This window comes from Corella eumyota, chromosome 6 (genome assembly GCF_963082875.1).
Source record: "Corella eumyota chromosome 6, kaCorEumy4.1, whole genome shotgun sequence".
Lineage (NCBI taxonomy): Eukaryota > Metazoa > Chordata > Ascidiacea > Phlebobranchia > Corellidae > Corella > Corella eumyota.
This window is the reverse complement of record NC_137495.1, coordinates 2,514,628-2,528,333: the sequence shown is the minus strand read 5'-3', so window position 1 is coordinate 2,528,333 and position 13,706 is coordinate 2,514,628. Positions and strand designations below refer to the sequence as shown.

The 13,706-nt window shown below is 28.6% G+C and overlaps 3 protein-coding genes across 3 annotated transcripts; 2 read left to right on the top strand and 1 right to left on the bottom strand.

Moving 5' to 3' along the window:
- The first annotated feature begins 317 nt into the window (after window positions 1-317).
- On the top strand, window positions 318-5,163 carry LOC145756043 (uncharacterized). Its single transcript, XM_082572278.1, has 13 exons — window positions 318-590; window positions 709-767; window positions 1,242-1,319; window positions 1,404-1,556; window positions 1,992-2,150; window positions 2,343-2,529; window positions 2,768-2,907; window positions 3,105-3,245; window positions 3,510-3,698; window positions 4,027-4,186; window positions 4,294-4,500; window positions 4,656-4,757; window positions 4,841-5,163. The coding sequence occupies exons 1-13, from the start codon at window positions 464-466 to the stop codon at window positions 5,002-5,004; spliced, it is 1,866 nt and encodes a 621-aa protein (XP_082428404.1). The 5' UTR covers window positions 318-463; the 3' UTR covers window positions 5,005-5,163.
- Window positions 5,164-5,732: 569 nt separating this feature from the next.
- LOC145756046 (protein Smaug homolog 2-like) lies at window positions 5,733-12,259 on the top strand. Its single transcript, XM_082572280.1, has 15 exons — window positions 5,733-5,911; window positions 6,004-6,181; window positions 6,544-6,713; window positions 6,919-7,075; window positions 7,316-7,390; window positions 7,554-7,664; window positions 7,799-7,908; window positions 8,763-8,849; window positions 9,065-9,242; window positions 9,571-9,656; window positions 9,890-9,993; window positions 10,465-10,618; window positions 10,735-10,832; window positions 10,990-11,087; window positions 11,354-12,259. The coding sequence occupies exons 1-15, from the start codon at window positions 5,894-5,896 to the stop codon at window positions 11,380-11,382; spliced, it is 1,653 nt and encodes a 550-aa protein (XP_082428406.1). The 5' UTR covers window positions 5,733-5,893; the 3' UTR covers window positions 11,383-12,259.
- Window positions 12,260-12,303: 44 nt separating this feature from the next.
- On the bottom strand, window positions 12,304-13,680 carry LOC145755366 (lipoate-protein ligase A-like). The gene is made up of 3 exons (XM_082571592.1): window positions 13,404-13,680; window positions 12,999-13,221; window positions 12,304-12,925 (listed from the first exon to the last, which is right to left on the bottom strand). The coding sequence occupies exons 1-3, from the start codon at window positions 13,678-13,680 to the stop codon at window positions 12,304-12,306; spliced, it is 1,122 nt and encodes a 373-aa protein (XP_082427718.1).
- Between the last annotated feature and the right edge of the window lie 26 nt (window positions 13,681-13,706).

Sequence of the window (13,706 nt, the reverse complement as noted above, 5' to 3'; positions counted from 1 at the left end):
CTTTTTTAAGTCACAAAAAAGAAGCTTAAACATTTTTCGCAATCAGCAAAAATCTACCACCAATGCAGTCATGCGAATATAGGTCACATATAACCAAAAAAGGCAAGATACTAAAAATAACATTTCTAGCTCAAACCCTCAGTGATTAAGCATCAACTTATTTAATTTCTAATTAAAACACAACTAAGTTTTTACGTACTGATGAAAATAAGCAATTTCTATTTACTTTTTTAAACATTTTTTGTGGATGTCTATGGATTTTGTCGTTGAAAATATCAACCGGCAGTTGTCGCACTTTATCTCCCCGCAACATGCGACGCCATTTTTTTATAATTTTTAAAAGTTTTTTAATATTTATTGTGGCATTTTTTCCGTCTATTACTATTCTAGTACAACTTTTAACTACTGCAATTTTATTTTGGGATGTTTAAGTCTATTTACGTACCCTGTCATCTTATATATTATGGGTTCATCTGCTAGTAAGAGTAATATCGTAAATCAAACTGAACAAATTGAAATTCCAGCGGTTGCAGAAAGTCAGCAAATTTTGACAAATAATATTAGTACTGTGGCAGCAGTTTCTGATAATGGTAAGAGAACTTAAACAACCGTAATATATAATGGTTTTAATAATTGTTTTTATAAATAAATTAATTGTACAAATTGTTGAGTATATTACAACTTACATTCTCGAATTTACTTTTGCAGAGGAAAATGGTAAAAACCAAAAGCGGAAGACTAAAGAAGAAACTTTAACATTTATAGAAGTAAGTTATATTACTAATTTTTAGTAAAAAAAATTAATAAAAAGAAAGGTAAAGTAAGCTAGTTTTAAAAACAGTCGGATAATTTGGCTTTTAGATTTTGCAAAATATTGTCTTTTAATTCCAAAAATATTGTCATTTAAAACCGGCAGCGTGGTGTAGTGGTAAGAACACTTGCTACACCACACATGACACCGTGGGTTTAATTCCCACTGATTTCATGCTGCAGCACCCAAACGGTATAAATTCCTGCTGAGCCAGCACTTAATCAGCAGCATAATTATCGGGCAATTATAATTTCTATAATATTCCAAACTTCCACAGGCAACTCGAGACTGGGTCGGAGTAGCTAATGTTACTCTATGTTTAAGTTGCGCATTTGACTTTACCACATCGAGGATAAAGATATATATTAAAAAAAAAAAAATTAAAAAGTATATTTTGTAAAGAAAAATGATACATTACAATTTATTTTAGGAGAAGTTATGTGAACTAAATAAAATTGATGAAAAATGGAAAAATGAAGGAAAAGAAATTTTTAAACTTCTTACAAAGGTTGGCATTTTAAATACTTGCAAAAAATTTGTTGTAAATTAAATGCCAGTATTAGGTGTGTTAAATGTAATGTCTTATTTTTAGACATATTATGCTTTTGGAAAATCCATTGCCATTGACATTGGGGATTTAATGGTAAAGCATAATTTTGTTTCTTCTTGTAACACTTTATGGGAACATTACCTTGGTTATGAGGATCTAAATTCAGCTTTTTTGAAGTTCAAAACTATCTATTTTGTAAGAGAACAAATAAATAAATTTGGTTTCATAGTTTCATATATTGCTAACTTTACAAACTAAATATGTGTAAAAATTCAACTAGATCTTTTTATAACTATTATTATCTTTGTAATAATTTAATTTAAACTTTAATATACCGGCAGCATGGTGTAGTGGTAAAAACACTTGCTACACCACCATGAGGTCGTGGGTCAATTCTTACTGCTTTCATGCTGTAGGGCCTTTGGGTAAGGCGCTATAAACGATATAAACTCCTGCTGAGCCAGCACTTAATCAGCAGCATTATTACTGAGCAATCATAGTCTCTATAATATCCCAAACTGCCACAGGCAACTCGAGACTTGGTCGGAGTAACTGATGTTACTTTATGTTTAAGTCACGCGTTCGACTTTCCCACATCAAGGATAAAGATATATACAAAAAAATATTTAGATGAAACTTGTGCTGTGGAATTATACAGATAAGAGTAAAAACTTGTGCAAAGAAATGTTTCGAACCAGGAAAATAGTTGAAAAATGTATGGCTGAGTTTTCTACACCTCAACTTAATATTGAGGAGTTAAAAAAAGATGAAAAAAGGTTTCATATAAAGGTATAATTTAATTACCTTTTTCAATTAAACCAGGCAAACTTTTTTATTTAACTTAAATACTAAAAAGATTAAGGTAAATAATCTAGCAATCTTACAAAGATTATTATTAAATAAAAAATAAATAAATTGGCAAAAAACAAGTTTTTAAAATTGTTAATAATTATTGGTGTTTTAATCTTTACATAATAACAGGCTACTTTTGGTATTTTATTAAATGTGGTTCGCCACTGCAACGAAACAAGTTCAATAATACGACAAAACAACGGGCTAACTAACTTGTTAGAATATCAAAAGTCTTCATATCTTATTATTAAAGCAAAAGTTATGATTTTGTTGGCTTACTGTGTTAATGAGGAAGAAAGTGAAAAGTTAATGACAGGTAAAATATAAATTTATTTTTTTGAGAATTTGGTAATCAAAAGAATTTTGTATGTGGTATAAAACAGCAACTATGCTTGTGTTTTTAGTCATGTTTTTATTACTATTGTTGTCTTCAAATAACAATATTGTTATTTCAAAAAACATTAAATATTTATATAATATTTGTTGTATCTTTTGTAGGTATACAAATTTAGTTTATTGTACTTTGACCGATGTTATTATTTCTCTTTTTACAGGCAGTGGAGTGATCAGTTTTATTTTAAAGTTATTAAAAAGTGCCTTGAACTCTCCCAAACACATTGCGAAAACTTACATGTTTTCAGCTACTGAAACAATTGAAGGACTTGATAGATTAGCACTAAACGACAACAACAAGGTTCAATAACTTTTTTATGGATTAAGTCCTAAATATTTTTGTATGACTTTAATAAAAAAAAACTTATAGGCTATTTTTTTTAATCGAATACAATATTTATAGTTGATCACAATATTAAAATTTCACCTCTAGATTTTATATATATTTATTTAAAGTTGTATGGGTTTTATAAATAAATTTATGTGTCAATAATTCAGCAAGCAATGGTAGTGGAAGGAATTCTTCCAATGATTAAAGAGTTAATGGTTCCAGATGGAAATAAAGAAGAGCACGAAGCTGCAATGCATTGTTTATGGACTCTATCCTTTCATCCAGACAATAAAGATAAAATTAAACAGGTAACAGGCTTTTTAAATAAGTTATGCTACAGTTTTGTGTTTATTGGGTATTTACCTCGCAATAAACTGGTTGCCAGTCAATCTGTATTCACGTAAATGCGCACTAGGCGATCCATACTTGGGTTCAAGTTGATCTGTACTTGCATTGAGTCACCCTTTATTCAATTCAGGCATTAAATTTACGTTGTTTTGGATCTTACTTATCTAAAATTTTTTGCCTTAATTTATTTTTTATATGTGATGATGCTATGTTCAATTTTTAAGGAGGAAGGTTTACTGAATGCCATCAAGGTGATATCACAAGACCAAACCAGCACGAAATCAACACTAAAGTCATGTGAAGGTCTCCTGTTTGTTTTGGAAGAAAAAACTCAAGCCACAAACAAGAATGTCACATCAGGAAAACATGTTATGATTAGTTACCAATGGAATGTTCAGCCCATTATACTATTAGTAAGAACATCCTGTCATTTTTTTATTTATATTTTTATTCTCGATGTGGAAAACATAGAGTTACAATTTCTCCCCTGACCCAGTCTCGAGTTGCTTTTGGCAGTTTGGATATTATAGAATGTAGTTGCCCGATAATAAAGCTGCTGATTAAATATTGGCTAGGCAGGGGTTCATACTCTTTTTATAGTTCCTTAGCAGTGAGGATCAAACCCACAACCTCATGTAGTGTAGCAAGCGTTTTCACCACTACACCATGCTGCTGGTACAATGTTTGTTTGTTAGGGTTTTGGTTGCATAAATTTATAATGAAAAAACGAACTTCTTTTAGCTTCGTGATTATCTTAAAGCTAATGAGTTTAAAGTTTGGATAGATGTTGATGAAGCAAAAGGTTCAATCTTATCTGCAATGGCTGATGCAGTAGAAAGCGCTTCAGTTGTCATTGTATGTTTAACTGAAAACTATAAGAACAGTAACCCATGCAGAACAGGTTTTATTTTGTATTGTTATTCGAAATTTTTACATTAATCGATTTTTTTATTTAACTTTAATAACTTTTTATGTTTAGCTTTTGCTTGAATTTTTTTTCCATTACAGAAGCTGAGTATGCTTACAAACTTTCAAAACCAATTATTCCTTTACTATTGGAGGAATCTTATTCTCCTGATGGCTGGCTTGGTGCTCTTCTTGGTATGCAACTTTACATTGATATTTCTACACACAATTTGCTTGAGAAAGGTTACCCACAAATTTCCCAATCCATAAACAACAAGATTGGAATAAGCAACGAAACAGTTAAAATAGGTAACATTAAAAGTCTATTTATGTAGTTTACTAATTTATTTTTTTAAACTTTCTGTTATTATTAAATAATTGAATGCTTTTGGAATTTAGATGTTGTGTTTAAATTCATTGTTAAATTTGTTATGTGCAATTAACTTTTATTTATCATGTTTAAGAAAAATCTGCTTCACACCAAAGTGCTATAAAACAATCCAATTCTGCGATAAGTAATTGGACATCAGAAGACGTTAAAAAGTGGGCCAACAAAACTAATATTCGTAAGTTGCCAAAATGCTATTTAAACCCAAATATTCAAAACAAATAAGGTTTTATCATTTATTTTTTTTTATATACAAAACAGGAGGTTTAGAAACTACTCTAGCAGAATTTGATGGAAATTCTCTTTTGCAATTACAAAAGTTATTAAAAAGATGTCCGGAAATGTATTATAGTTTTATTAAAACAGATTTACATTTAAGTTTGGTAGAGATATTAAAATTCACTCATGAAATGGAGAACTTGTAGTTTTTTCTTCTCTGTAAATAATTCTTTTTTTTAACTTTCGATTCAACTACACAGCTTTGCACTTTGTTCTAATTGATTTTTTAAGAAAACCATTGTGATTTAATTAAGAGTTTGCAGTAAATATAGCATTGTAGTTTTTACTTTTTATCATAGTTATCTTCTTTCACTGTATATTGCTTATTATAGTTTGATTTAATGCATAAACCATGCTATTTTTGTTCTGTTTACCCTCATATTACTCCATTTTTTCAATTTAATTATTTATGATTGTATGCTTATGTAACTTTTATTAATTTACACCATATTTATGCACCACAAACCCACCTATGATTGCAGGGATGAAATATATTTTTACTTTAAAACTTTTTGCAAGTTTTTTGAATAGAGGATAAACAAAAAGTTATTACTTTTACGATAAAAGTTTCGCCGAACTTACGACGAAAAAGGGAGTTTGTTTGGGTGGAGATAACGCAGATTAACTTAGGCTAAAGTTAGGCTAAGCTTTTAATAATGATTGTGGTTTAGTTATTTTATTAACAAATATGGTAATTATATGATTAAGTGTAGTCTTACAACATGCGCTAAGCTACGTAATGATATTTTTTTAAAAACTGCTTTATTTTTGCTTTTCAGTCTCAGTTGTGTTTCGTTATTGGAATTTTAAATTTTACTGCAAACATTTTTAAACTTTGTTTTAACGAGTTAAAGGATAATTTTTGTTAGTTTTTGTTGATTTTTAGAAACTAACTGTATAAAATGGCATAGAGTACAATACACTTAACAAGAAGTACTGCAAATTGACCTGGAAAAAAGTTTGCAATTCTTAAGAAATCAGAAAAATAATAACTAACAAAAATTTGAAATCTCTTCTAATTAAAATTTGTTCATAATGCTGTTTTCAGATCAGGTAAGTTTAATTTAAAAAAAATTAAAAAGGGCTATTAATATTTACAAATAATTGGAAAAAAAACTTACCTATTTTAAAATATCTTTTTTCAGGTTGAAGTTCTAGCAACCTGGTTTAAGAACTGGAACGAATGTGAACAAACCGTCGCCTTATACTCTTTACTTAAACGCATGAAAAAATGTCAGGCAAAATTCTTGTGGAGATGTTTGGAACACATTTTGATCGATTGTCCTGAACTTTTAGAAATGGAAGATGAAGCAAATGACCATGGTAAATATAATTTGTTGTTATTAAAATTATTTTTTTGTATAAGTTTAACAGCATGCATGGTGTGGTGGTTGAAACTTTTGACTTTTTTACATAAATTTATGGGTTTGTTTTCTACTGCTTTATTGCTGTAATGCCCTTGAGTAAAGCGCTTGTTACAGTATAAACATTTGATGAGCTAAAAGCTAATCGGTGGAAAAATAATTAGACAACTATAATTAAATATATTCCAATCTATCAAAATTAACTTTTAACTGGGCCAGGGTAAAAAATTTAACTCCATGCTTGATTTAACTCTATTTTACTCCAACAAATTTAACTCCAGATGGTAAATTAAACCAAAGATAAATTTTTAATTTTTGCAGACTTTGTATCAAGATTATTTAACGAACCACAACAAGCAGAAGTGATTAAAATACTTCTTACACATCTCCCTTTATTAAAACCTGGCAATGATGTAGCTAAGCACAGATACCTGGAAATATTACCAAATGTTCTAAGATTTGCAATCGAAAGATCAGAATATCTTGAAGAGGTGTGTGTCATTTGTTTTTCAGTATTTATACAAACATAAACATATTTTTATATTGTTAATAGAAGTTAAGAATATTTGATGAGACATGCAAAAAATTTAATGTAAACAAGTTAGCCTCTTTCTTGTGTGCTGGCGGTTGATATTCCGGAAATATGACTAAAACCTGCTTTGAAAATATAAATAATAATTCTGTTTATTTATTTAGTCACGTCAACTATTATCTTACTCTCTTATCCACCCAGCATTCGATAATAAGGAAAGAAATTTGTTGACATCTTGGATGTCAGGGTTGGATGGAAGGATGGAAAATGAACAAAATATCGTCCAAAATGAGGCGGAAATTTCGCCAGATGTGTCTTCACGTATGTAGTCGTTTTTGCAATTTATAGTAATCTTAAAGGCTAATTTAAATATATACATGTAAAGTGAATAGAGGAATTGTAAAGCTGACTGTTATTGACTATGTTTTGTTAGGTATACTTCAGAGTAAAATCTATTGGTATTAGGGTTTCAGAAAAATGACAATCTTTTTAAACAAGTCAAGTTTATGGAAAACACATAAAATGCTGAGCTGTTATCGTAAATATAAAACTCTGTTTCAGGTTCAAATTCACTCGAGATAGGTTCTAGTTTGGGTAAAGCTGATGATGCAACTTCTTTGTCTCATTCACTTACAAGTAAATACAACTATTCTGTTTTCCACAATATACAAGATAATTTTTTACTTCTGGGATATAAGTTTTGATATTTTTTATAAATTTTGTCATTTTTTATAAAAAAATTTGGCCCAAATGTTTTATTTAAATTGGTTAGATTTTGTAACATTTTTTTGTATTTTAGTTTTTGCAAACAATTGTGCCGATAGCCCAACTGCAACTTCACCTTCTCTACCAACTTCTTCTGATGGAAATTCATTAAATCATAACGAAAGACTGGCAGATGGAATGACAGGTAAATTAAATTAAAAGAATTGTTCAACATTTATAATAAATTAAATGCAAATGTTAGATATTTGTGATAAGTTAATGCCTTTTTTTAAAAATGTTATTTTTTGTTGTAATTATAATTAAATTTATATTTTTTAGATGTTAGATCCTGGCTCAAGTCACTTCGACTCCACAAATACTCCGAGTTATTCTCAACTATGACATATGAGGAGATGATGGAGTTAACTTCAGAAAAACTTGACCAAAAAGTAAGTCAAATACTTAGGAGTAAAGTTAAACTATATAAACTTGTTATTTTAACCAAAAGAGTTTAAATAGAAAAGTGAAAGTTGTATTGGAAATATAATGTATTGTAAAAAAATCAAACACTATTTGTGGAATACTTTAAATATGTTTTCTAAGTTTATTTTTTTTGTTAAAAAAATTTTTAAATAAAATTTGAAAACCAAGGAAATGGCCAAGTTTTGCTATAGTAACCAAAATCGCCGGGGCATGACATTCTTTATTGTCGTTTATGTGTTAACATGCAGTCATGCAGAACTGTTCAGAAAATAAAATTCTTTGGACACCCATTGTGTTCTAACTTTAAAGTTGACTTATTTTACATTGTTCTCTGACTATTGTTAGTATACCAAAATTAATTAGACATTACCATTGTCCATTTCACGGTAATTCTAAAATTTCTATTTTAAATATTTTTTTATTTTTACCAATTAAAATTTAAACAAATTGTAATTAAAATTATATACTTTAATTCAGTTTTTGTATGGCTTAATATTGTGTTAGTTATTATTCTAATATTTAGGCTAAACCCATTAATGTTTTAAATTAGTTTAATACTTTGCGGTTTTGTTAACAAATAATTGGTTAACAATGATATGCTTGTCATGCTAAATATGTCGGGAATTTTAATTCAAAGCAGGAAGACCGTAACTGCTTTCTAGACAATAATGCAAAGAATTTCATTTTTTAGTTTAAGTTTCCCATCTTGTCTTTCAATTAACTGAGTAAAAAAAATGTTACAGAAAAAATTTTATATTGCTTTAGTTTTTTGGTCACTTTTTTTTGCTATTTAAAAATTAAAAGTTTTATCTTTTTTTAGAATGTTACAAAAGGCGCACGAAACAAAATAATTTTAAGTATTAATAAACTGAAGGAAAGATACAAACAACTAGTCACCCTGGAAAACGTAAGTTTTATGTTTAAATATATTCTTTGTTTTATACTTTAAAGATAGTTTGTAATTCTTCTTAAAATACACTTGAAGTTATATTTGTACACGCTTCAAACATATATATATTACGAAGTGTATGTCTGTGTAGTGTAGGTATGTTTAAAACATTTTTAATATACAGATTTTTTAGTTATATTTATTTGAAAAATGGTTTAAAATTTATCCTCCAGGAAATCCTTGGAGGAGGATCGCTGCGAGCTTGTTTAATCGAACTTAAATCCCTCATCCAAACTCCCATCAAGAAGTTCGAATCCCAACTCGATCCTGCTCCTGATCTCGCTGGAGGTAAGAAAGAGGTCATAGAAGATGAAGATATTCCGTCGCTGTACACCAAAGTAATGGGGAAAGGTAGAAATTTATTTTCGGATAATTTTTAATCTGTATTTTAATTTATATATATTTTAATTGAATATTATTAAAATTGTTTTAAATTGTATTAAATTACCCCTGCATTAAATTGTTTCCATGACTTATATTTATACACATTTTCTCTTTTTGGATAATTTTTAATCTGTGGTGAACTTTTATATTTAGTATTTTGTATTTACTGTTTTTTGTATTTCTTTAACATTTTAATTGAATTTTAGTGACCCCTACATTTTGTTTTCAAGACATATAAATATATACATTTTCATTAAATTTGGATTGTTTAAATTTTAACATTTTTCTTATCTAGCTTGTACCCAGTTGCTTGTATCGAAACCTGACGACGAGAATATTACTTTGTATATGAAGCTACTGGAGCGATGTATTCAACACCCAGTAAGATTAACTACTTATATAAAATATATTTAATTAGCAATAAATTGAATCTAAAAGTTAATAAGTTTAAATATATATAGCTAGTTTAGTTAATTAGGGTATAGTAATGAGATTTTTAGGCCTTTTTGTTGTATTGTGATAAACCTTACATTCTTGCACTATTAGTATAAATACATTACATTTGTGTTATAAGTATTAGTAGCTAAAATTATAATTTATATTTTATATTTCAGGCTTTTACTGAAGTCCATAAGAAAAGATTGCGGACATGGAAGCAACAAGTTAATAAAATGTATCGCTCACTTGCTAGGAACACTAGACCTCCAAGTCAATCCAGGTTTGTTAATATTAAGACATTAAATTCAATTCTAAAAAGTAGATCACTTATATTTTATGAGCAATTAAAGTCAAAGGTATTGGTACTTAATAGTGTAATAGGTAACAACATTTGTTAAAAAATATTTTTAGTAATTTTAATTAGCTGTGCTAGCATCATTTTTTCAGATTTTATTTTTTCTTGTTTTACCAGTTTTATTATACTGCTTATCATAAAATAGACTCCACTAATACTTGCCGTCAAAATGTATCAGTAAAATAGCACTTTTTTGTATTCTAAAGGCATATAAGAACTAAACATTATCCATTGAGCTCATTTATGTATTTTCCCACCCAACAAGCTGCATTTAAATTATCATAGTATGGTCGCATATTGCAACAAATAGATGCTTGCAATAATTTACATACATAAATTTTATCAACTAAGCTATATTATATAAAGATGTTAACTCAATATTTTATTCTTATTCAGATCTCAACACTCCTTGGGTTACACAGCTTCTAGGAGACAAGGGAGGTCCCAGTTTGCCCCCCATATGTCTAACTCAGCTCCCCGCCCTCTTAACCCTCTTTCCTCTCCCCCACTGAGGACAATGAGTTTGGGTTATCAACATCAGCAGCCCAATGTAAAGATTTTACGAATTTAATTTTTAATAAATATACGTGGTTTAAGCAGTAAAATTTTATATATTTATTTTTGTCTTTTTTTTTCTAAAATTAAATAAGAAGATTGTTTTTTTAGATGAACTGGTTTGCAAATAGTTTAACTCCTTCCACATCACAAACTAATGTTGATCCTTCTAGAAAATCTGCCTCACTTGATCCTCGACTTGGGCACAGGTAAAGAGTTTTAATAACTTTAATTTTATGCCAGCAAGTACATTAAAATTTAATTAAAGGGTCATTAAGAATGTAAGTGTTTTTGTAAGGGTTCAAGTTATAACTAAAATATATTTTGTTTATTAAATAAAATAAAATTTTGTTGAAATTATGTCAGATTGTTCCCTGAGAACCCGCCAGAACAAAATCCTGCAAATGAAATAAACACAAGATTTGATTCCCTTTGCTTAAGTGTAGCAGAGCATGCTTTAGGGGGTAAGTTGATTAATAGTAGAACTACTTTAGAATCTGCAAATCAGTCTATCTGGATAGGTTTAAAATATAACTTGAGTTATCTTATTAGTTTTGTAATAATTTGTATGAATTAGGCTTTTAGCCCATTTTTGTTCAATTTAGATTTATATATGCCATTCATACACTGTCTTCAAGTATTTAAATTCACTTTTAATCCATTGATGTTACAACTTGCTAATTTAATGGCTTTGTTTTATAAACCGAATTCTTCAAATGATTTTGTTTAGATGGGGCAGACGCAGTGTCAACGTTGTGACATTAAAAATATCAAAAGCTTCTCTGGTGCTGTATAAAGTTGAAGATATATTTTATTAAATAGTTTATCCCCTATATATATTATTTCATTTTTCCATTGTAGGAATTTAAAGAGTTTTTATTTTTGTTTGTGGACACTTTTTTTACATTGCAAGAGTATTACAGAAAGGCCATGTAAATTAGGCATCAAATATTACAATTTACCTTTACAAAATCCTCCATATACTGACATTTACATACTTGTAATAAGTTTTAACATTAAATCCTGCCAAATTTCTTTTATTTTGCCTTATTTTTTATCATCAAAACATTTTTAAACTTGCATTTTTATATCCCCATATTATAATATATCAAAGGCCTGGAGCCCGTAGTTATAAATCCCCATTTGCAAGAACTCCCATTTGTTATCCATGTGTGATATTATTCAGGTCGACCACCCTATTATAAATCACTGAAGTATTGTTTATGCCTAACTATATTTGTTTACCTATTATGACTTAACAATAATTTCGCCCGCCATTATGTTATAACTTATAAACTTAACTGTCATTTTTTAATCGTAGTTTTTCGTTAACACACTTCTGTAAATATAATTTAAAGTAGATGATGTTTTAATACCTTGATATTTTATGGGGGTCACTATAAAGAACAAATTGCTTAACATAGCACGGTTAATTTTAAGTATTTTTTAATTTAAATTTTTTTCTTATTTTTTTAAAATTTGGTGCTAAAATTTTTAAAGTCACAAAAATGTTGCCCGTTTGTTTTCTTGTTTTTTAGAGTGTTGTGTGATTGTTTTGTCATAATATGCATTGCTACTTTTCAACTAACATCCTCTGGCAGGCATGTTGCCAAACTAATAAAAATCTCATTTGAAATTCAAACAATATTTGATTTTTAGCGAACATGTTTATTAGTAGTTCTATATCAATTGTTGAATGCATTTTAGTAAGAAAGTTGATGGATATGAGTTGTCATTTTTAGAAAAATTGTCACAGATTTCTTGTATATTTGTTGGGTGAAATTTACAGTTTTGTAATTGAGATTTTAAATCCGATATTGTTTGTGTTGTGATTTCATCTTTTAATTCTGAAATTATTTCAATATTTTTTATAAATCCTTTTTCGATTGATAATGAAAATTCTATTCCACCTAAAACTCCATCAAAAAATTCTTTTTTTGAACTAAAATTTGGGGTCTTTCCAAAAATCCAGTCCCAAGTTTTTAGTTTTTCTTCTGTTTTCAAAATATCCGAAAACAAACTTGTATCGTTGGTGTCGATTTGAAATTTATCATTTGACTCATATTTATTAGAATAAGATGACATTACTGTATCACATACATCTTCAAAGTTAATACTTTCATCAATCTCACTCAAGTTTGCAACATTTGATCTTACACTCTCAGTTGAGTTACAAGTTAAATTAGTCAAACTTGGGATGAGAAATTTCTTTATATTCATCGTGTTGGAGTTCAATAACAAAGTGCAATGATGATAAGCATTTCTACGACCAACTTTTGCTGAAGATCCAGAGATTTTAAACCTAAAAATTAACCAAAAAGGTAAGTGAAATATAAAATACAATATATAGTCAACTAATTCCAAAAATAACTTGCGTTTTTTTATTGTTTTTTAGGACAATATCATCTCTAGAGTTTATTGAAACATCAAGTTTTGGCCACTTTGATTGTAATCCTTCAATTATAATTTCCAAGTTTTGTTTTCGATTGTAATTTTCTTTGTCAGTAAAAAAGGTAAAGTTGATGTTACCAAGGTCATGGTAAACTGCCCCTCCTCCACTATTTCTCCGACATAAGTGAACATTGTGGTTAATTAGCTCTGTAATCAAAGCATGAATATTTGTAGGTTTTTAAAAATAAAATTAAAGCACGAGAAGATGTAGGTTTTAAAATTTTTACTAAAGTTAAATTTTTTTTCGGAAAAAAAGTCGAAAAGCTACTCCAGGTAAGTTTAAGGTTTTATAAAATTCAAAAACACTTGGAATTATGTTGCAACCTTACCTTTTATACAACATTCCTTCCAAGGGTTCTGGTGTCTTCCAATTACCACACAAGGTTCATTTCTCCAAATAAACAAACAACTTGTTTTTGTAAAATCCACTTTTTCGTACATCCAATCTTCGAAGGCTAAATTCTGGTAGGGGTTTATAGTTTTTGTTGTATATATAATGCATTTCTTCTTTGGTTTTAAAATGCTTTTAAAGCTAGTTTTAGTGATTGATCTTGTATTCAGTCTTTGCAGAAATATGCAACAATTTTTAGCTAAAACTTTAGACATATTTTTTATTACCTAGTAATGGAAAA